Below are 24,860 nucleotides of genomic sequence, written 5' to 3'. Positions count from 1 at the left end.
GGCCTGAGTATAAGGAAGGATTGAATAGGTTAGAAGATTATTCCCTAAAGCATAGAAGACTGGGGGGAGATTTGATAGAGGTGTACAAGTTTATAGATAGGGTTTATAGAATAGATGAATGCAAGCAGACTTTTTTCACTCAGCTTGGGTGAGACTACAACTAGAGGTCATGGTTAAGGGTGAAAGGTGAAATGTTTAAAGGGAACATGAGGGGAATCTTCTTCACTCAGAGGGTGATGAGAGTGTGGAACGAGTTACCAGCATAAGTGTTCGATGTGATTTCGATTTCAACACTTAAGGGAAGTTTGGATAGGTACATGTATGGTAGGTTTATGGAGGGCTATGGTCCAGGTGCAGGTCGTTGTGACTAGGCATTTTAAATGGTTTGGACGTACTAGAATGGTCAAAAGGCCTGTTTCTGTGCTGTAGTTTTCTATGACTCTAAAACCAACTTATTGATTTCTCTTGGTGTCATCTCTTCCACCCCTGGACAGTTACAAGGCAGACATATCCATACTATTTTCACTTAATACTTAATTAATTTTCTTTTGATCAGTGACACAAAAACTGAAAACCTGGGGAATATTCTGCTAGTTTCACTGCACCTGCAGAGAGAGAAACAGATTTAACATCCATGATCTTTCACCAGAACTGGAAGCAAATCTTGAAAAGAAATTAGGGGCACTCTACTGGTGGTCTGAAAGGCAGGATAGACAATGTAAAATGAGGTGGTAAGAAGAGACAAAGGGTTAGCCTGGCAGAAGTGTAAGTGTTGAATAATTATTTCAAATTGTCTAAGAAATGTGGAGCAACTACTTCAAATGTTGAACTCAGTGTTGAATCCAGAAACCTGTAATCTGCTCAGTCAGAGGAGATTATTATTTCTTGCACTTAGTTTGAGAGTTATTGAGGCTGTTGAAGTTCCAACTAGGCGTGCTTACTTTAAGCAACACACATAAAAGTTGTTGGTGAATGCAGCAGGCCAGGCAGCATCTCTGGAAGAGGTACAGTCGACATTTCGGGCTGAGACCCTTCGTCAGGACTAACTGAAAGAAGAGCTGGTAAGAGATTTACTAGCGTCGACTGTACCTCTTCCTAGAGATGCTGTCTGGCCTGCTGCGTTCACCAGCAACTTTTATGTGTGTTGCTTGAAATTCCAGCATTTGCAGATTTCCTCGTGTTTGCATGCTTACTTTAAGGACCTGAAATCAAATTCAACAATTTCCAATTATAATTACTCCTCACATTATACTCAACTGCAGCCACTGGTGTTGATTATGTTTAAGAAAGACTACCCAGCCATTCTTTAGCCATCTTTCTCGTAATTAAATCATTTTAATTGCATCACTTGGTGACTGCCTTTACTTAAAATAAGGTCAGGATTTCGACGTTTCAATTGGTTTAGTTAATTCTATTAGCTGTCATTCTTTGATTTATTCATTCATTAGAATCGAAGATGTTGTTAACTCTGTCAGCTTTTAGTTGATCTAGTTTCAGAGGAAAGCTGCACTTCGTAGCCTTGAGCTCCCCGTGACCACTCCTTGACCCAATAAACCCAAGCGTAGGGGAAGAATTTTGTGAAATAACATGGTGGGGGGTGATCATCAGGGAAATGTCCCGAACATTTTGAACTTACATGCAGAGTATATACAATAAGTGATCCTTATCTTTATCTGTTGACTGCTTTGAGTCAGTGGACTGGACAATATTCAGGGATTCATCTTCAAATCTGAATGAATACACCACGGTTGTCACTGACTTTCTGAAGATCTGTGTGGATGAGAGTGTGAGAATGTATCAGACATACACAAAACAAAAGCCATGGATGAACCAGGAGATTTGTATTCTGCTGCTTTCAAGACCGGTGATTCAGAACTATACAATAAGTCCAGGTACGTCCTACAGAAGACTATTTTAAGAGTGATAAAACAATTCTGATTTAAGTTTGAGTTAGATGCACCTCAGCTTTGGTAGAGTTTGCAAGCCATTACTTGCGACAAGGCAAAATGAATAGCTGTAATGCTTCATCCCAGAGGAGCTCAACACCTTTTATGCATGCTTCGAAAGGGAGAATAAAACCATAGCTGTGTGCATTCCCGCATCATCTGGTGACCCTGTGATCTCTGTCTCGGAGACTGATATCAGAACATCCTTCAAGAGAGTGAATCTTTGTAATGAGTCAGGCCCTGATGGTGTACCTTGTGGGGCACTGAATACCGATGCGAACCAACTGGCAGGAGTGTTCAAGGACATCCTCAATCTCTTACTGCTGCAGTTGGAGGTTCCCACCTGCCTCAAAAGGGCGACAATCATACCTGTGCCCAGGACTTCACGGAGGTGCCAAGGTAGTGTAGCGGTTAATGCGACACTATTAGGGCTCGCTAGAGTTCAGAGTTCAATCCCAGCATCCTTTGTAAGGAGTCTGTATATTCCACACCCCCCCCCCACCACCCTGTTGAACATGTGGGTTTCCTCTGGGTGCCTCAGTTTCTTCCCACAGTCCAAATACGTACTGGGTAGGTTAATTGGTCATTGTAACTTATCCCATGATTGATGATGAGGCCTTCGTCGGTCAGAGTCGACCATGGATGTTGCATCCTAGCTGTCTAGATACTGTGACAAGAATACACATAGATTAAGATGTAGCTGTCCTGTGCTGGCACCAGTGGGATCGGCAGTTGGTCTGCCACCTGTCTTCAGGAGAGAGAGAGATAAGGAAAACAATGGAGCAGCATTTGGAGATGTTAATGAGGGAAGGAGAGCTGTCAAGATTGGCTCCCCCTTTGAACCCTGAACTGTTTGAAGTGATGGACAGGCGATACCCCAGCAGGGGGATAAAAAGGGACAGGTTCGCTAAGGCAGGACACACACGACACCCGAGGTAACAAGACCCTGGAAGCGGTGCGTCTCTCACAAGTTGGTGGGAAGTACCGGGCCATAGACGCACAGGGTGGAAAGGCAGGATCGGCGGGAACCTGGTGTGGGTCCACCCTTGCCTGGGTGCCAGCTTCACCACAGGGAAACAATCGTATCTGGAAATGGAGGGGTCACGGTCGGTGACCTCAGATGACATCACAAAGGACTCGCCCGAAAGCTGACTGCGAAGGTCTGTGTGGAAGCCTTGAATATTCATTCGTTTTGCTCTCTCTCTCCTTCCCCCCACTGTCCATCGCCACGGCAGCGATTACTGCGAACTGAACTGAACTAAATTGAACTGAACTTTGCGTCACTTTGAAACTGGTCATTTACCCCTAGACAACGATAGAGCTTGATTGATCCTGTTATCTTAATTCTGTGTACATGTATGTTTATCATTGCTGAACTGTTGCGTTCATTATCCTTTTGATTAGAGTACCGTGTTGCTTGTTTCTTTAATAAAACTTTCTTAGTTCTAGTAATCCAGACTCCAACTGAGTGATCCATTTCTGCTGGTTTGGCAAGCCAGTTACGGGGTACGTAACAATACATACTGTAAGCCAGAGTCCTACAATATGGAGAGCAACTTGTTGCCTATGTAGCAAGCTCTCCCTCGCCACACATCTGAAGAACCCAAAGTAATGGCAAAGACCAATACCGTTTGGTACCAGCAGCGTCACAGGAGTTGCCTGTCAGCATTAAACTCAACATAGGACTGCCTTAGGGACTCCAGCTCCGGATTTTTTCCTCTGAGTTTATTCCCGAAGCCTCCCCTATAAGTGCCACAAGGCAGCGCAGGTTTCAGATCAGAGTTTCCCTTCTCCTAGATGAGCTGCCAACCATGGCTGACAAGTGACTGGTTTTTCAAGGTGCCAGTAATCTGCCTTTGCCCGTTCTCCTGTCAGTAGAAACAGTTCAGCTGGGCTTAATAGCTAAGCCACACTTGAATGCCACACAGGAGCTGGGCTTCATCGTCAGAGGTTATTTGAGGTGCACGCCATTGGGAGCATTTAATAGAGAGTGGGAGTTTACCCCACTACCACCCCAGCTGTAACAATCTTAAGGAACCTGTCCCGTGTTTAGGTTAGTGTTAAATCAGTTTTGTTGGGGATTGCTGGATGGTGTAGCTCGAAGGGTCAGAGGCTCTATTCTACTCTGCATATCTAAATAAATAAATTAGAGCTGGTTGAACTGCCTCAGTGACTGTCGCCCAGCTGCACTCCCATCTACGGTGATGGAGCACTTTGGGAGGCTGGGCATGTCTAGAAACAACTTCTGCCTAAGCAAAGACATGCACCCACTGCAATTTGCTTTTTGCCATAGTAGGTCTACAGCAGATTCAGTCTTCCAGGCTCTGCACTCGACCTTGGATCACCCGGACAATAACAATACCTTCCGTACGTCAGGCTGCTGTTCATTGATTACAGCTCTGTCTTTACCACAATTATGCCCTCAGTTCATATCAACAAGCTCCAAAACCTGGGCCTATGTACCACCCTCTGCAAATGGATCCTTGACTTCCTCACTGGGAGACCACAGCGGATCAGAAATAGCCGCCTCCTTGCTGATGATCGACACTGATGCACCTCAGGGTGTGTGCTTAGCCCACTGCTCTACTCTCTCTACACCCACGACTGTGCGGCTAGGCACAGCTCAAACAGCATCTATAACTTTGCCAGTGACACAAGTATTGTTGGCAGAATTTCAGGTGGTGACAAGGAGGCGTACAGGAATGAGAGAGATCAGATCGTTGAGTGGTGTCAAAAAAACAATAACCTTGCACTCAGTGTAAGTAAGACTAAGGAATTGATTGTGGACTTCAGAAAGTGGAAGTCATGCCAGTCCTCATTGAGGGATCAGCAGTGGAAAAGGTGAGCAGTTTTAAGCTACTGAGTGTCAACGTCTCTGAAGATCTAAACAGGCTCAACATATTGATGCAATTAGAAAGAAGGCAAGAGGGTGACTATGTTTCATTAGAGGTCTGAGGAGACTTGGTATGTCACCAAAGACTCTCACAAATTCTTATAGATGTAACATGCAGAGCATTCTAACTGGTTGCATTACTGTCTGGTTTGGAGGGTCTGCTGCGTGGGATTGGAAAAAGCGACAGGAATTTGTAATTTTTGCCAGCTGCATCATGGCCACGAGCCTCCCTAACATCAAAGACACCTTCAAAAGGCGATGCCTCAAAAAGGCGGCATCTACCATTAAAGACCCTGATCAGCCAGGACATGTCCTCTTCTCATCACTACCATCAAGGAGGAGGTAGAGAAGCCTGAAGACACACACTTAACCTTTCAGGAACAGCTTCTTCCCCTTTGCAATCAGATTTCTGAATGAACATGTATCCATGAACACTACCTCACTTTTTGCACTACTTACTTAGTTTAAATGATCTGTATATATATATTTCTTATTGTAATTTACAGTTTTAAAATTATTATGTGTGGCAATGTACTACTGCTGCAAAACAACAAATTTCTCAGCACATGACAGTGATATTAAACCTGATTCCAATGAATAGATCAATGTTTTTTGATGTTCCTTCAGAAAATCCTTTCATAGGTCTGGATTCATGTAAAATGAAACTCCAGAGATTTCGCATGAATCATAAAAATCTCTTTATGCGTTCTATCCTGGTTGTGAAACATGTCCTCGGAAAGCTTCAGTGAAAGGAATAAAGGATGGGTCTTTATCTCTGGGTCTAACTTTACGATTGTGGTATTGCTTACATTAGCCAAATGCATTTTTATTACAGTTACAACAAGCTGAGAAACAATTCACACTAAGTAATGGAAACGAATCTGTAATTATCGATATTGAGTAACGCTGGTTCCGATAGCCATTTACTGCAGTTGTTTTCTGTTAAGCACTGGGACTTATACTATTGGTGGTAGAATTGTTCATCACCAGTAAACCACACTGACTCCATCTCTGAATCACTAAATTTTTTCATCACCTGTAAACCACTCCATCTTATCCTGTTCTGTCTCTGTAGTCTTGCAATTAATTTTATTCAAATACCAGTCTTGTCTCCTTTGAAAAGCCACAATTGCATTTACCCACACCACCTGGCAGTGTTGAATTTACACCTTACATTTTCAAGCAGTTGCACTGTTTGACTGCAACATTTCCTGATTTTTTTTTATATATATAGTGGCTGCAAAGTAACTGACAGCCTATCCGGTCTTAAAATGAGTAAATACAGTTAGGCACAGCTGCAGCTAACTTGGATTTTAAGTTACATTTAAGTATAGTATTTGGATTTAAAATAAATAAATTGAGAAGATATGCAGACCTGTTCCAGATGTAGAGTAAAAATAGATGGAGCATCGGTTTGTAATTATGATATGGTAGGGTAACATAATTGGTGGAAATGTACATAACTCACAACTATCGACACTGAGTTGGGGTTTTCCTTTAAGAGGCTGGTCTGACGTGATGATGTAATCACGTAAAGAGTTTTTTAGTGTGCTTTTCAGTTTTCTGGAGTTCAATAAGATGTGTTAGGGTTTTTCTTAAACATAAAATGCCTGAAAAATGCAGCACAGACTTTCCAACGGCTGATGGACTCTGTATTAAAAAACCTTAGATTTTCTTTTTGTTGACCTGGGTGACATACTTGTCGCCAGTGTATCCAAATCCGAACATGGATCTCATCTCTGCACACTATTTGAGTGCTAAATGCCTGTTTGGGTTGTCAGTCATTGACTTTCTTGGCCATCGCATCTCCGCAGAAGGTGTGAAACCCTTCCCATCAAAAGTAGCCACTATTACGGATTTCCCACTGCCCTGCATTACTCATAAACTCCAAGAGTTTTTGGGGATGGTGAATTTCTATCACCGCTTCATTCCACGAGCTGCTGAACTTATGCTCCTCCTATGTAGTATGCTTAAAAGCAATACCTCTAATCGTGCGTTTGACTGGTTAGTGGACATGATCAGGGCACTTGATGATACTAAACAAGCTCTAACGCTACCCTGGTGGTGCACTTGCTACTCAAATCACCTATTGCCATTACTATGATGCTTCAGACTATGCCGTGGATGCTGTGCACAAACAGCTGTCGGAGGTGTGTGGCAGCCACTCTTCTTCATCAGCTGGCAGCTCTATCCACCCGAAGGGAAGTACAGCACATTTGACTGTCAGCTTCATGGTCTATATCTGGCCGTCCATCATTTTCAGTTTTTTCTGGAGGGTCGCCATTCCACAGCGTTCATTGACCACAAACCAAAATATCAGACCCTTGGCCTGCATGGCAGCAAAGCCACCCGGCCGATGTACACAACTGATATTCAACATACCAAAGGAAAAACTAACGCTGTGGCCGATTGCCTCCCCCGGTCTGCTATTGAGGCCGTACACAAAGGGGCTGACTGTGCCAGCATGGTAGTCAACCAAGTTACTGTCCCAGAGGCCCAGGCTTACCGAACAGCGGTCATGGGCCTGCGGTTAGCTGAAAGTAAGTTCGGGAAAGCTGGGGTTTCTCTCCTGTATGATGCCTCAACTGGTCGCCCTCACCCCATAATGCTTGCAAACTGGAGGCAGACTGTTTTTAACTCCATACAGGCCTTAGAAAGGACATGTGTAATTGGATTGCAGCCTGTGTGGAGTGCCAGTGGGCAAAAGTTAATCGTCATGACAGCCACAATTGGCACCTTTTGAGGTCCCTGAGTGATGGTTTGACCATGTCAATGTGGACCTTGTTGGTTCTCTTTCCCACTCATCCCATGGTTTCACCCACCTCCACACCATGGTGGACCGTACCACCAGGTGGTCAGAGGTCGTCTTCCTAGTATCGACGACAGCCACAGACGTGGCTTGGGCATTCATCAGCACCTGGGTTGCCTGGTTTGGCACCCCGTCTGATATTTCTTCTGACTACGGTCCCCATTTCATTTCAGACCTCTGGGCTGTGATGGCCCAGAACCTCTTGTGTTAGGCTACATCACACTACGGCATATCACCCACAGTCCAACAGCCTATGTGAGTGGTTTCACCGCTCCTTAAAGGCTGCTCTGAGGATTTCCCTGACCAATGAGTGTTGGCATGATGGTCTCCTGTGGGTTCTGCTGGGGCTCAGAACAGTTCCAAAAGAGGACCTGCAGTCATCTGTGGCCGAGTTGGTATACGGACAGCTGTTATAAGTGCTAGCTGATTTAATTCCTGATGCCACGACTGCCTGGTCAAGTCGACAGCACTCCTCCCTCCTCAGTAAATTCAATTCCTTTGCACCTATTCCTACTTCCCATCATGCATACAGCATCTTGGGTTCCTGTTGACCTACATTTCGCCTCGTTTGTTTTTATCCACCATGATACCCACCAACATCCCCTTAGGCTCCCTTATGATGGCCCATTCCACGTTTTGGAGCAGGGAAAAAAGACTTTTATCATAGATAAGAGGGATGAACCTGAACATATTTCGGTAAATCTTGGCCCACCAAGATTTGGAGGATTCCACCACCATGCCCCTTCCGTCATGACATGACATTGAGTGTGTCAACGCACCTCTGGATGAGCCAGAGGAACCTGCTGTTCCTCCACCCATGGAACACAAGGCCTGAACTGGGCAGCTCGTCCGAGCTCCCGACAGGCTCACAATGCCATTTTTAGTGAATTCTTGGGGGAGGGGAGGCTATATAGGGTCATGTAATTTGTGGAAATGTACAAAATTCCTAGTCAACAACACTGAGTTGGGGTTTCACTTTAAGAGGCTGGTCTGATGTGATGACGTAATTACGAAAAGGTTTGTTTTACGGCGTTTTTGGAGTTCAATAAAATGTGTTAGGGCTTTTCTTAAACATGAAACACCTTACTTCATTTTATTTGCCAAAACCTACAGTATGATCTGTATCTCTTCCACTTCGAAGCATTAACCCTCAGTTCTGAGGTCTGATAGCTTTGTGACTGGCACTGATACAAGCGCAATAATACATTACGGGAGAATTCTTTATGAATTTAGTTTTCTCTGCTAACTAACAACAGTAGGCAAGGGTGCCTACTGTTGTTGGTCAGCACCAAATGCCGGAATGGCATCTTAATGTAATTTTATTTTCTTGTTGTAGTTCTCAGAATCATTTGTTTTTACTTTTGTGGATTTAGAATATGATTGTGCTGTGGCATATGTGTCTTGTTAATTCATTAATTAAGGGTGTAACTGACATATGGAATTTTCCATTCTAATTTAATGTAACAGTGGAACCTTTCCCAAGTGGTTATGAATGTCTGAAATGTAACAGTTATTCTGTCTGGCCAAAGAAATGCCAATTACAGTCTTGTCTACGGTGAAATTGCAAGCACTGTAAAACCTGTTTGACTGCATGATATATAGGTCAGGTTTATGCTAATCTTGTAAACCCCTTGATATTCTTTTTCAAGGATGTCCAGAATATTTAGATTGATCCAGGATTAAATCAGTCAATGTGGTATATTTTAATGTTTTTTTTCTCTCTGTAAGAGGTTTATGAGCCAAGGGGAAGATCACCAACTCTCCTCGGTAAGAATTCCAGCCATATCTACGCACTGCAGGTTCGTCAAAACAAACACCTTATGTCTGGAGCTTTAAACTGATCTATGGGGAGTGGAGCATTTCCCAGCAACTGTGCAAGCAGAATTTGCCCTCATAAAGTACACAAGCTCTTCTGTAATGTGTGTATTTTCTCACCCACAAATATTGGGAAAAGGAGCAAGGAATTGAATAGGAAGGGAATTACTGAGACCAGCTTGACCTATTGAGTAATTTTAATGGGAGAGCTGACTACCTCAGCGCTAAATGTGGCAGTAATTATATTAATGATGGAGAAAGAGAGAGAGAGAGAGATATTCCAGCTGAAGAGTTACTGGTCAGAGAGAGAGATGGGAGGTGATAGATTTTTTTTTGAAGTGTATAATGGCTTTGGATGATTTTAGTAAGCTTGATTAGGGTTTATAATTTATTTTTTAATGCTACCTGAAACAAGCTGAATTTTTTTTTAAGAAGGAACTTGGGTCTGTTAAGAATTGGTTTAGAAGATTGCATAGCGAGGATTATTACTTCATGTCTGGCAAAATGAAGACTGTAGAATTTCAAGATCAGGGATGCAGTAATTGTAGACACTGACAGGTGCTGTGACTGTTTACTGGGGCTCCTGATTTGTGCAGATAACTGTTCTCTATTGTTTGACAGCTTAACCAATAGGAACATGCTCAGGTTAAAAATACTTTCAAGTTAAATGGTCATTCACTCTCGTGCAGTGCCATCATGGTACATTTGCATTTGCCTGGACCAGATTCCGGTGGTCATGTTGTAATTATTGTTGTGAGTTAGGAAGTAGTCAGTTAATAGCTCTGAAGGATATGAAACTGAGTCTGTGATATCCTGTCTCAAGCTCGTCTCAGAGGAATGCCTTACTATTTTCATACTTGAATGGCATTTTCTTACTTACTGACTCATTTACAAGCTCGCTGTTGAATTCTGATATTTTTGATCCAAGGTTCTTGGAGAAGCCAAGAAAGAGGAACAAAACTTGTTGCTTTACAACTGTTTTATTAAAAGTTGATAGAACAAGAACAGGAATGGAACAGTATGTGCAGTAAGTCTACTAGTTGAGAGAGAAAAAAAGAGACAAATGAATAAAGATGGTGCTTAACATAGATCATTTTTATACCACAGAGATAAGAAAAATTCTATTCAAATCTGTAGATAAGAGACAACAAATTAGAAAGTGCTCATTCGAATACTGTAGTACCAAGTTAACCAGTGAGAAATCACTTATTCACTTAATGCAGATCAAAGAAGTTTCCAGAGCTTTCCACTAGAAGCATATTAAAATTGATAAAGTACAAACAATTACTTGTTAAACTACAAAGAAAATAACAATTAAACAGTCGAATCCAACAATCCGCTCCCCCCTTGATTCTCAAAATCACGTATGAAATTTCAGAGCCAGTAAAACTTGTGTATGTTATGTATGAAATAATAAAAAAATGCTTAAGTTAGGAAACATCAAAGCGTATATATTCTTCAAAGTATTCATAGGATTATGTTATGGTTAGGTAGATTAGTAGGCACACTTATGCGAGTTTGAACTATACTATTAATGATCACCTTTAAACAAGTGAAAAAGATGTAAATTATGATAAGGCATATCAGTGTGAATAATATGACTTGTAATATTGAGTAACCCCCAGCTTCTGAGACCTGAATGAATCCAATCAAAGAAATCCTATCCATAGATTGATGTATTTTAGATTAGATTAGATTATGAGAACACTCAGTCCTCTTTTATTGTAATTTAGAAATACATACACGCATTAAGAAATGATACAATGTTTCTCCAGAGTGATATCATAGAAAGTAAGACAGACCAAAGACTAACACTGACAGAACCACAGCTGTGCTTCTTTACAAATATATCTTCAGACTCATCAGGTATGTAAATACAACACTCCTTACCTACAATTGCACATATTTCCCCACCCCACCCTTAACTGCTAAGAGAAGATCTAATGCCATATGATGGTGAAGAACCATCCCCTGCGTAGTGACCATCTAGAAGCTTCTGCCGTACTTTTCCCAAAGCTTCAGTTATGTCATTACTTACTCTTTCCAAAGCTGCAGCAACATTTGTAATTTCTCTCATACTCCTCGTGGCACCATAAAATGGGAGTAAAATTGAAGCAAAGCGATCCCCTTCTGAAATGTTTCATTTACTTCGAGACTTTGGAGGTAAAGGTAAGGTTGTGTGTATGTTACATGGCAGGAAAACCACACCCTAAGTAACAAGATCCTAACCAATTAAGTGGAAGAGAAGTGTAGGTCCTCTTTCAGCACATAAAGTACTTACTTACTGCCCGTTGTGCTGCTGGCATTTAGGGCAGCCATGAAGTTCCTCTATCTCAGTCTGTATAAAAGGATTCTTCATTGCTGTTTCCGTAACAATTGTTTTTTGACCAGTCGGGTTTGTTAGCTCTGAGCTAAATCTCCAAACCCGAGGCCCGGTGGATCACGCGTAGTCTGGCCTCTACCCTTTGACCTGTTTGGCATGGGCGACCCTTCCAAGGGCTAAAGCACAAGGTCCTGACTCCAGCCAATGTAGCTCTCCGGGTCATTCAGGCATGCAAACCTCCAAACCCTAAGATGAGGTTGTCGTCCTCCACAAAATAAAGTACCATCCTGTGCAAAAGTCTTAGGCACATATATATAGCTAGGGTGCTTAAGACTTTTGCACAGTAATGGATATTGGTTAAAATAGGAAGGTGGTTGGGAAACAGAAATAAGAGTGCTTACCTTTGTATTAGCTCAGTAGTATTACATGTTATTTGTTGACTGGTGAGACATAATATGAAGTACTGTATGTATTAGACCATAAGACAAGGGAGTAGAATTGGGCTATTCAGCCCATTGAGTCTGCACTACCATTTCATCATGGCAGATCCATTTCCCTCTCAATCTTATTGTCCTGCCTTCTCCCCATAACCTTTGATGCCCTGACTAATCAAGAACCTATCAACATCCACTTTAAGTGCACCCAATGATGTTGCCTCCTGAACCACCCATGGCAAAGAATTCCACTGATTCACCACCATCTGACTAAAGAAATTTCTCCTCATCTCCATTCAAAATGGACATTCTTCTATTCTGAGGCTGTGTCTCTTGGTCCTAGACTCTCCTAACAGAGGAAATATCCTCTCCACATCCGGTGTATATAGTAGGCCTTTCAAAATTTAATAGATTTCAATAAGATACCCCATCATTCTTCTAAATTCCAGTAAGTAAAAGCCCAGAGCTATCAATTATTACTCATACGATAAGCTTTTCATTCGCAGAATCATTCTTGTGATCCTCCTTTGAACGCGCTCCAATGTTAGCACATCCTTTCTTAAATAAGAGGCCCAGAATCTGGATGATAATGTGGTAAATTGGATCAGCAAGTTTGCTGATGATACAAAGATTGGAGGTGTAGTAGACAGCGAGGAAGGTTTTCAGAGCCTGCAGAGGGACTTGGACCAGCTGGAAAAATGGGCTGAGAAATGGCAGATGGAGTTTAATACTGACAAGTGTGAGGTATTGCACGTTGGAAGGACAAACCAACGTAGAACATACAGGGTTAATGGTAAGGCACTGAGGAGTGCAGTGGAACAGAGGGATCTGGGAATACAGATACAAAATTCCCTAAAAGTGTCGTCACAGGTAGATAGGGTCGTAAGGAGAGCTTTTGGTACATTGGCCTTTATTAATCGAAGTATTGTGTATAAGAGCTGGAATGTTATGATGAGGTTGTATAAGACATTGGTGAGGCCGAATCTGGAGTATTGTGTTCAGTTTTGGTCACCAAATTACAGGAAGGATATAAATAAGGTTGAAAGAGTGCAGAGAAGGTTTACAAGGACATTGCCGGGACTTGAGAAACTCAGTTACAGAGAAAGGTTGAATAGGTTAGGACTTTATTCCCTGGAGCGTAGAAGAATGAGGGAAGATTTGATAGAGGTATATAAAATTATGATGGGTATAGATAGAGTGAATGCAAGCAGGCTTTTTCCACTGAGGCAAGGGGAGAAAAAAACTAGAGGACATGTGTAAAGGGTGAGGGGGGAAAAGTTTAAAGGGAACATTAGGGGGGGCTTCTTCACACAGAGAATGGTGGGACTATGGAATGTGCTGCCAGACGAGGTGGTAAATGCGGGTTCTTTTTTGACATTTAAGAATAAGTTGGACAAATACATGGATGGGAGGTGTATGAAGGGATATGGTCCGTGTGCAGGTCAGTGGGACTAGGCAGAAAATGGTTCAGCACAGCCAAGAAGGGCCAAACGGCCTGTTTCTGTGCTGTAGTTTCTATGGTTCTATGGTTCTAAATGCTCTCAATACTCCAAGTGAGGTCTCACCAGTGCTTTATAAAGCCTCAGCATTACATCCTTGCTTTTATATTCTGTTCCTCTCAAAATGAATGCTAACATTGCTTTTGCTCTCCTCACCACCAACTCAACCTGCAAGTTAACCTTTAGGGAATCCTTCACAAGGGCTCCTTTGCATCTGGGAGTTTTGAATTATTTCTCTAGTTAGAAAACAGTCTACGCTTTTATTTCTTCTACCAAAGTGCCTGACCGTACACCTCCTTACTCTGTGTTCCATTTGCCACTTTGCCATTCTCCTAATCTGTATATAAGTCTCTCTGCAGCCTCTATGCTGCCTCAACACTACTTACTCCTCCACCTATCTTCATATTGTCCACAAACTTGGCCACAAAGCCATCAATTTTGTCATCCAAATCATTAACATAAAATGTAAAAAGAAGTTGTCCCAACATTAACCTCTGTGGAGCACCACTAGTCAACAGCAGCCAATCAGAAAGGGGTCCCTTTATTTCCTCTCTTTGTCTCCTGCCAATCAGCCAATGCTCTATCAATGCTAGTATCTCTTCTGTAATACCTTGGGCTCTTGTCTTGTTAAGCAGCCTCATGTGTGGCACCTTGACAAAGGCCTTTTGAAGTATGCAACATGCACCATATTGTTCCATGAACTTAGACCATTTCTTATTACTTGACAGGAGGTTTATTGAAATATAATATTTTTCTGATCATCTATGAAAATTCCAGAGTCATTTACTTACTGAGGACAACGTAGAGTGCAACTAAATAAACTATTCCCTACTGGAATGGTACCGCAGAACTCAAGCAAAAAGTAGCTTTTATAGTGAACACATGAAAAGAAAACTTTGTCATGAACAGTAGATATGGATGCAGTATGTCCCAGGATAAGACATGAATAGGGTCATAAATGATATTCCCTAAATCATGCTGATTATATTTACATAAATGATCCAGTTTAAGACAGTATGTGTGGGGCATGATCATCGCATGTTTATGTCTCCCTTGAGGATAATGAATCATATGCATAATGCCAACACCGCCATTGATGGACTGTTTAATAGAGAGGGTGCATATTTGTTTCTGGGTCTGCAGAAATGCCTAGTATTGGTGAATATTTTGAAGTGTGCAGCATATATTGACATACCCAACATCTCGAGGCATTAATAGCATCAGCAAATTCATGTGATAGTCGCAAGTATACATTATGAGTCATCTCAACTGGCACATTATTAATAGGGATGATTGGCAAAAATATAATGACAACTAATATTAGAATAAACTTCATAATGTTCAGTAGTTGTTGACCCGCTTGAAGTCTTCTGATTGGTTAGTGATATACGCACTGTAGCTTACTTGCTGTGGCTGGCACGTGTCCACTTATTTTTATCATCTACCTTCACCACCGGTTTGGTAATTAACAACTCTTGATAAGGACCTTCCCATCCAGCTCCCAGTGGTTCGTTATGTGGTTTCTTAATAAGGACCAGCTCTCTCTCTTTCTGTTAGAACTCTCCAAGCAGGATAAGCCTTTTCAGAAGCAGACTGGACAACTTGGGTTAATTTCATGGAATAGTTAACTAAACTATCTGCCATAATGTGCATAACAGTCTCTCTGAGATTGAGAGCTCCCGGCAATGACATAGGATGTCCTGTTACCACCTCAATTGGGCCTAGTTTAGTTTTCTTGTTTGGGGTTTCTCTGATGCTACATAAGACCTTAGGAAGAGCTGTAGGCCGTGATATGCCTTCCTCGTGATACTTCATAAGGAAGGCGTACCAAGTCAATCATTGTTTAATGGTTCTGTACATTCATTCAACTTGTCTTGATGGCTCTGGGTGATGTGCACAATGAAAAGACCATTCAATGTTCATCAGTTGACGTAATTCCTGACAAACACTCCCAGTGAAACGTGTTCCTTGATCAGAGTCATGACAATCCCCATCTAGGAATATAGTCCTTGATCAGAGATCTTGCTGCATTTGTGGCAGTGGCTTTCTTTGCTGGAATAGCTTCCACCCATCTAGAAAGCTTGTCCACTATTGCTAGTACGTCTGAGTATCCTTGCCACTTTTGTAAGGAAATGTAGTCCACTTGTAAATGTAAAAATGGACCAGGTGGGGCAGAAGCACTTCATTGTGGTAGCTTTTCCGCTGCTTCAGGACTCGTTTTCTGGCATGTCATGCATCTTTCAAATGTTTGTGGAGCTTGTGCCCTGAACGTTGTATTCCACCACCACTGGGAGAATCTGTTGATCGTCTTTTGCACTCCAATGTGTCCTAGAGAGTGTATTTGCTTTATCAGATAAGAAAGCACTGTAGTCGGGGCTACCAGGCTCTGGCTATTGCCATATCTCCACACTCCATCACTGTTTAACATCACCATTCTCCATTCAGAGGCACGTTTCTTGTGGAGAGCATTGAACTCGCATCTATCAAATATCCTGTACGTTCACCTGTGATATTCATCTTTGTTGACACAATTCCAGTTGTCAGGTTCACTGTAGATGTTCTCAGTGCCTTGTTTACTTCTTTTACCTCTTCTGTGCTGTCTTTTTTGCAAATTCATCCACGAATGCATTCCAAAGGCTTTCTATTCTAGTCAGTTTAGAGTAACTTTTACAGTTTAATACGACAAATTTTGATGGCTGTTGAATGACGTCCATAAGTTCTTGTACACATTGGCCATTTTTGATTGGGGTTCCTACAGCAGTAAGAAATCCTCTTTGTCTCCATAAGTTTCCAAAATCATGAGCAACTCCAAAGGTATATTGAGAATCAGTGTGGATATTTTCCGATATTCCTGATACCAGCACTTCAGTTCCAGAACAACCAATCATTGTGGAGCCGTCAGTGATCAGAATCAGATCTTTATCAGAACAATAGCCAACAGGACATCCTCTATCTTCATGTTCCTGAGTTAAAACTGCCATCATGTGTTTCTCGTTGACATACAGGTTGAAAGGTCTACCTGAATCGGGGATTTTTAATGCAGGTGCATAACATAATGTCGCCATTAAAGTTTAAAATACTTTCAGTTCTTTAAGAGTTACAGGGTCGTCTGAGTACTTCCCATCCTTCAGTAGATTGTTGAGTGATTGAGCAATCATAAATGGTTCTGCTACTAGCTTTTCAATGCATTGATTAACATACTTTCATCTTCAGTCCTGTGTGTCTACACTCCCTTGGTCTTTATTGGAGCAAGCTGTGACATAGCTGTTAATCTTCTTATTTCATCATTGTAATGTGGCAGTTTGCGTGATGCTATTACAGCTCTGGGTGTTTCAGCATTCGGAGTTCAATTCTGGCACCATTCTATATGGAGTGTCTGTATGTCCTCCCCATGGAATGCGTGGGTTTTCACTGGGTCCTGCAGTTTCCACCCACAATCCAAAGATGTACCAGGTAGATTAATTGGTCACTGAAAATTGTCTCATGATTGGGATGGGTTAATCAGGTTTTTCGGGGATTGCGGGGTGGCACGGCTCGAGGGTCCAGAAGTGCCTACTCTGTGCTGTACTACTAAATACAGTCGGCCCTCCTTATCCGCGAGTTCCGCATGCGCGAATTCAACCAACCGCGAGTCGGGAAAACCCAGATGTGCTCTTCCAGCACTTTCTGTTCAAGCATGTACAGGCTTTTTTCTTGTTATTATTCCCTAAACAACTATTTTACATAGAATTTACATTGTATTAGGTATTATAAGTAACCTAGAGATGATTTGAAGTACTGTATACTGGGGATGTGCGTAGGTTATCGAGGATCGGGATCGGAAAAAAACTGCAAGTTCTCTTACTAAGTAAGTCGGAACAGGTACATCCAGTATTATTTAGCATTAGTTAGTCAAACGTTTGTCTTAGTATATAGTATATATTTTACCTTTCTATGCATATAAAATACTTAAGAAATGTATGATTCAGCGCCGGACTTTACTCGGGCAGGGCCTTTCTCATTTTATCCTTTAAAATTGTTCCGATCGCTGACCGACTGTAGCCTAACGCTTTTCTAATGACCGATGGTGTTTCACCTCTTTCTGATCGCTTTATTATTTCCACTTTATTTTAAATCGCAATCGTGATTATTTTCGTGAACAGAGACACTGAGGATTCAGAGGTCCTCTGCCGGGTCCCAATGCCACCGCTCTGAGACAGGTTAAATAAGGTCCGGGGTTCCGCTGGGTCCTAAGGTCCACCGCATTGAGATAGGTTGAATAAGGGACTTGAGCATCCGTGTTTTTTGGTATCCGCGAGGGGTCCCGGAACCAGTCCCTCACGGATAAGGAGGGCCGACTGTAAATCACTGTCATCCCCATTCGAGCTGCTAGAGGCCACTGCAGAGTCCATGTCATGTCCATTTTGCAATATGTCGGAATTCAGATGGTGGCGCTGTATAGGGAGACCGTTTGATGTGAGCTGTGATTCCTCGGGCAGAGCTTCAGAAGTAGGTGTTTCCCTGGGTGGGGCACCAGCATCACTAGTGTCACCAGCAGTATCATTTGAAGCATCATTAGCAGGACTTCCATTGTTTCTAAGTTGCAAACAATGCAATTCAATTGAATTACTCTGTTTTTTTGCTTGTTCAGTTAATGCAAAGATTTGCTCTTCAAACTTTTTACTGTCTTTATCATGCTATTTTTATGATTTATTGTAAGTTTCACATTTCTTTCAATTAGTAAAAGACTTTATCTGTCCTGTTAAAGGGTTGAGTATTTTCTAAATGGAGAGAAAATACCAAAATCTGAGGCACAAAGGGTTCTGGGTGTCTTTGTGCAGGATTCCCTAAAGGTTAATTTGCAGGTTGAGTCGGTGGTGAGAAAGGCAAATGCAATGTTAGCACTCCTTTCAAGAGGACTGGAATATAAAAGCAAGGATGTAATGCTGAGGTTTTATAAAGCACTGGTGAGGCCCAATTTGGAGAATTTGAACACCTTGTCTTCAACCCTCCTACTCTTCATGGATACCCCGCTCTGGTCTTCTGCCTGCTCTGGATCTCTTTATTGCTAACTGCTGACGGGACATCAACTGTCTCGACTTCACCACACCTTGTTCCAATTCCAACCTCACTCCTTCCGAACGCTCTGCTCTCCACTCCCTCCGCACCAATCCTAATCATACTATAAAACCCGCCGATAAAGGGGGTGCTGTTGTAGTCTGGGGTACTGACCTCTACCTTGCCGAGGCACAGCGACAACTCGCTGATACCTCCTCTTTTTTACCCCTCGATCATGACCCCACTAAGGAGCACCAGACTATTGTCTCCCACACCATCACCAACCTTATCAGCTCTGGAGATCTCCCATCCACTGCCACCAACCTTATAGTTCCCACACCCCGCACTTCCCGTTTCTAGCTCCTACCCAAGATTCACAAACCTGCTGGTCCAGGTAGACCCATTGTCTCAGCTTGCTCCTGCCCAACTGAACTCGTTTCTGCATATCTCGACACTGTTTTATCCCCCCTTGTTCAAACCCTTCCCACCTATGTTCATGACACTTCTCACGCTCTTAATTTTTTCAATGATTTTAAGTTCCCTTGCCCCCACTGCTTTATTTTCACCATGGATGTCCAGTCTATATACCTCCATCCCCCACCAGGAAGGTCCCAAAGCTCTCTGCTTCTTTTTTGGATTCCAGACCTAACCATTTCCCCTCTACCACCACTTTCCTCTGTCTAGCGGAATTAGTCCTCACCCTTAATAATTTCTCCTTTGGCTCCTCCCACTTCCTCTAAACTAAAGGTGTAGCTATGGGCACCCGTATGGGTCCTAACTATGCCTGCCTTTTTGTTGGCTTTGTGGAACAATCTATGTTCCAAACCTATACTGGTATCTGTCCCCCACTTTTTCTTTGCTACATCGACGACTGCATTGGCGCTGCTTCCTGCACGCATGCCGATCTCATTGACTTCATTAACTTTGCCTCCAACTTTCACCCTGCCCTCAAGTTTACTGGTCCATTTCCGACACCTGTCTTCCCTTTCTTGATCTTTCTGTCTCTCTCTCTGGAGACAGCTTATCTACTGATGTCTACTATAAGCCTACAGACTCTCACAACTACCTGGACTATTCCTCTTCCCACCCTATCTCTTGCAAAAATGTCATCCCCTTCTCGCAATTCCTCTGTCTCCGCCACATCTGCTCTCAGGATGAGGCTTTTCATTCCAGAACGAAGGAGATGTCTTCCTTTTTTAAAGAAAGGGGCTTCCCTTCCACCACCATCAACTCTGCTCTCAAACACATCTGCCCCATTTCACGCACATCTGCTCTCACCCCATCCTCCCGCCACCCCACTAGGGACAAGGTTCCCCTTGTCCTCACCTACCACCCCACCAGCCTCTGAGTCCAACATATAATTCTCCGTAACTTCCGCCACCTCCAATGGGATGCCACCACCAAGCACATCTTTCCCTCCCCCACTTTCTGCTTTCCGCAGGGATCGCTCCCTATGCGACTCCCTTGTCCATTTGTCCCCCCCATCCCTTCCCACCAATCTCCCACCCAACATTTATCCTTCTAAGCGGAACAAGTGCTACAAACGCCCTTACACTTCCTCCCTCACCACCATTTAGGGACCCAGACAGTCCTTGCAGGTGAGATGACACTTCACCTGTGAGTCGGCTGGGGTGATATACTGCGTCCGGTGCTCCTGGTGCGGCCTTCTGTATATTGGAGAGACCTGATGCAGACTGGGAGACCATTTCGCTGAACACCTACACTCTGTCCGCCAGAGAAAGCAGGATCTCCCAGTGGCCACACATTTTAATTCCATGTCCCATTCTCATTCGGACATGTCTATCCATGGCCTCCTCTACTGTAAAGATGAAGCCACACTCAGGTTGGAGGAAAACACCTTATATTCTGTCTGGGTGGCTTCCAACCTGATGGCATGAATATTGACTTCTCTAATTTCCGTTAATGCCCCTACCCCTCCTTCTTACCCCATCCCTTATTTCTTTCTTTCTTTATTTATTATTTTTTCCCTTTCTTTCTCTCTCTTTTTCTCCCTCTGTCCCTCTCACTATATCTTCCTCTGATGCTCCCCTCCCCCTTTCTTTCTCCCGAGGCCTCCCATCCCATGATTCTCTCCCTTCTCCAGCCTGGTATCCCTTTTGCCAATCAATTTTCCAGCTCTTCACTCCATCCTTCCCCCTCCTGTCTTCTCCTATCATTTCTGATCTCCCCCTCCCCCTCCCACTTTCAAATTTCTGACTATCTCTTCTTTTAGTTAGTCCTGACGAAGGGTCTCGGCCCGAAACATTGACTGTTCCTATAGATGCTGCCTGGTCTGCTGCGTTCCACCAGCATTTTGTGTGTGTTACTTGAATTTCCAGCATCTGCAGATTTCCTCATGTTAGAGAATTGTGTACAGTTTTGGGACCCTTATCTTAGAAAGGATGAGCTGAAGCTGGAGAGGGTTCAAAGCAGGTTCACGAAAATGGTTCCAGGATTAAACAGCTTGTTATATAAAGAGTGTTTGATGGCTCTGTGCCTGTATTCACTGGAATTTAGAAGAATGAGGGGTGACCTAGTTGAAAGCTATCGAATGGTGAAAGGCCTTGATAGAGTGGATGTGGAGAGGATGTTCCCTATGGTGGGAGTGTCTATGACCAGAGGACACAGTCTTACAATAAAGGGGCATCCTTTTAGAACAGAGATGAAAAGGAATTTCTTTAAGCCAGAGAGTGGTGAATCTGTAGAATTCATTGCCACAGATAGCTGTGAAGGCCACATCTTTATGTATATTTAAGGCAGAGGTTAATAGATTCTTAATTAGTCAGGGCATGAAGGGATATGGAGAGAAGGCAGGTGATTGGGACTGAGAGGAAAAGTGGACCAGCCATGATTAAATGGTGGAGCAGACTTGATGGGCCAAATGGCCTAATTCTGCTCCTATACCTTATGGTCTAATAAATAGGCAGTTTTTACCACTTTTGTGCGCTAAAAATTCCACTTTTTCTGGGTGATATCTCCAAGTTCTGAATCTTAATCATCCTTCCAGCTACACCACTTGTTGGATTCTGACGTTTTGATCAAAGGTGCTTTTAGGAGACAGGAAAGAGGCATAAACATGTTGCTTCATGATTATTTTATTAAGAGTTGATAGAACAAAAAGAAATAGGATTAAAACAGTGATATACAGTAGGTGTATAGGTTCAGGGAGAGCTGGAGAGAGAGGAGAGAGAGAGGGATGAAAAGAATCAAAAATGGTGCCTAACATATAACAGCTATTTTTATACCACAGAGATAAGAAAGAAATTAATTCATATCTGTAGATAGGAGACAACAAATTAGAAAGTGCTCATTCAAATACTGCAGTACAGGTTAACCAATGAAAAAACAGTTATTTACCTAATGCACAACAAGGAAACTTTCAGGGCTTTCCACAATTATACTTTGTATAGCCACTAGAAGTAAATTAAACTTGCATAAAATACAAGCAGATAATCAAGTATTAAACTGCAATGAAAATAACAATTAAAAAGTCTAATCTAAGAATTAAACAATCAGTTCCAACACTGTTAATAATTGAAGTGGACACCTTCCCTTATTATTACCGTTTCCCACAGGTCAGATCATCATTAGGTTTGAAGATCTGTACTATCCTTTCAATCTATATCATTTATTGTATACCACCAAATATTTTATATTAGGCTGTTTTCAACATATGAGTTAAAATTCAATTAGAGCAAGTTTTATTATTGCTTTATGAATTCAATTGGGTATGACCCTCAGTTTTCTTTGTCAAACAGCTAGCTCATGATGGGATGTAATAGGCCAGGAAATGTGATTGCTATTTGGCAGGATTCCCAGTGTAATTTATTGCTAGAGTGTGTTAAGGGTTTGCTCCTGAAGTTATGGCAATGCCTACTACATCCACTCGCACACTAATGTTGCCCTGTGCGTGGAGAAATAAAGGGCCTCATTTTGGAATTTAAAACATAATTTCTATTGAGGTTGTTTTGTAACTATTGATATAGGTTGTAACAACCTGTGTAAATTCTCAATGGTCACATCAACTAGCACAAAGGCATGTTTTCCTATGGGGTCATGGAGCACTACAGCACAGAAACAGGCTCTTCAGACCATCTTGTCAGTGTCAAACTGTTATTCGGCCTAGTCCTTTCGACCCACACCTGGACCATAGGCCTCCAACTGCTCCCATCTATGTACTTATACAAACATCTCTTAAGTGTTGGAAATGAGCCAGCATCCACCACCTCTGCTGTCAGCTCGTTCCAGACTCCCAACATCCTCTCAGTGAAGAAGGTCTCCCTCGGGTTCCCCTTAAATATTCCATCTTTCACCCTTAACTTTTGACCTCTAGTTCTAGTCTCACCCAATCGCAGTGGAAAAAGCTTGCTTGCGTTTACCCTATCTATACCCCTTTAATTTTATATACCTCAATCAAATCTCCTCACATTCTCCTACACACCAGGGAATGAAGTCTTAACCTTTTCAACCTTTCCTCAAGTACGGCAACATCCTTACAAATTTTCTCTGCAATTTTTCAATCTTATTGATATCTTTCCTGTCAGTAGGTGACCAGAATTGTACACAATACTCAAATTAGGCCTCACCAACGTCTTATATAACTTCAACGTAGCACAAATGTTTTATACAACTGTAAAAATCATAGAGACGCTATGATTTTGATTTAGGCCAATGTTGCAAAATATCTCTTTATGACCCTATCTACTTGTGACACCACTTTCAAGGAATTACAGATCTACATTCCCAGATCCTTCTGTTCTACCATATCTCTTGGTGTCCTACTGTTCATGTGTATCTACTACCCTGATTTCTACTCTGAAAGTGCACCACCTCACACTTGTCTGCATTAAAATCCATCTGCCATTTTTTGCCCATTATTGCAGGTGGTGCAGATCCTGCTGCAAGCTTTGATAGCCTTCCTTGCTGTCCACTCTGTCCATATCTTGGTATCATCACAAATTTTCTGATCCAGTTCACCACATTTCATCCAAATCATTAGTATGGATAACAATCAAAAACAGACCCATCACTGGTCTCTGTAGCACACCACTAATCACAGGTCACCAGTCAGAGAGGCAGCTCTCTACAATCACCCTCTGGCTTTTTCTGCTAAGCCAATGCTGAATCGAAATTACTACTTCATTCTGAATGCCAAGCTGAACCTCCTGGACCAGCCTCCCATGCAGGACTTTGTCAAAGGCCTTTCCTTCATCTATTTTCCTGGTAACTTCCTCAAAAATCTCTGAAAGATTAGATTGACATGACCCACAATGCACAAAGCCATGTTGAGTATCCCTAATCAGGCCCTGTCCGTCCAAATAGTTATATATCTGGTTCCTGAGAATGCCTTGCTATAATTTAACCACTACTGATGTCAGGCTCTCTGGCTTGTAATTTCCCAGCTTATCCTTAGAGTCATTCTTGAACAACAGAACAGTAGCTATCCTCCAGTCCTTTGGCACCTCACCCTTGGTTAAGGACATTTTAAATACCTCTACCAGGACCCCTGCAATTTCAGCACTAGCCTCCCTCAAGATCCAAGGGGACATCTTGTCAGGTCCTGGGGATTTATTCACCCTAATCTGGCAGAAGACAGCAAGCACCTCCTCCTCTGCAATCCCAATACAGTCCATGACCTCATTACCCTTTTGTCTCAGTTCTATGGACTCTCTGTTCATCTCCTGAGTAAATACAAATGCAAAAAATGAATTTAATATCTTGAGCATCTCTTTCAGCACCATGCAAAGATAACCATGCTGATCTTCAAGAGGGACAATTTTGTTTCTTGCTATCCTTTTGCTCTTAATATACATTATTTGTAGAAAATCTTGGCATATCTCCTTCACCTTGTCTGCCAGAGAAACCTCATGCCTTCTTCTAGCCCTCCTGATCTCGCTCTTCCCTGTTCTCTTGCAGTTTTTTTACACTCCTGAAGAGCCTCATTTGTTCGTTACTGCCTATTGACTATCATTGATTCAGTTGTATTTCTTTGCTCTGCTCTGAATGCCTGCAAGAATACGAATCTCAGGGTTGTATATGGTGACATACTTTAATAATAAATTTATTTTGTATTGTATCTGGTGCTCCCCATGTGCTCTCTACAT

General features: G+C 42.4%; 1 protein-coding gene across 1 annotated transcript in view; it reads left to right on the top strand.

Moving 5' to 3' along the window:
- Nucleotides 1-7,195: 7,195 nt before the first annotated feature.
- Nucleotides 7,196-24,860, top strand: part of LOC134347339 (stabilizer of axonemal microtubules 2-like) — a 56,553-nt gene continuing 38,888 nt past the window's right edge. The window contains exon 1 of the mRNA XM_063049734.1: nucleotides 7,196-7,379. Within this exon, the coding sequence (XP_062905804.1) occupies nucleotides 7,196-7,379 (184 nt within the window). The remainder of the gene's footprint in view (nucleotides 7,380-24,860) is intronic.

Source organism: Mobula hypostoma, chromosome 5 (assembly GCF_963921235.1).
Source record: "Mobula hypostoma chromosome 5, sMobHyp1.1, whole genome shotgun sequence".
In the NCBI taxonomy this organism is placed as follows: Eukaryota; Metazoa; Chordata; class Chondrichthyes; order Myliobatiformes; family Myliobatidae; genus Mobula; species Mobula hypostoma.
The sequence above is the reverse complement of the archived record's forward strand: the minus strand, read 5'-3'. Positions and strand labels throughout refer to the sequence as shown.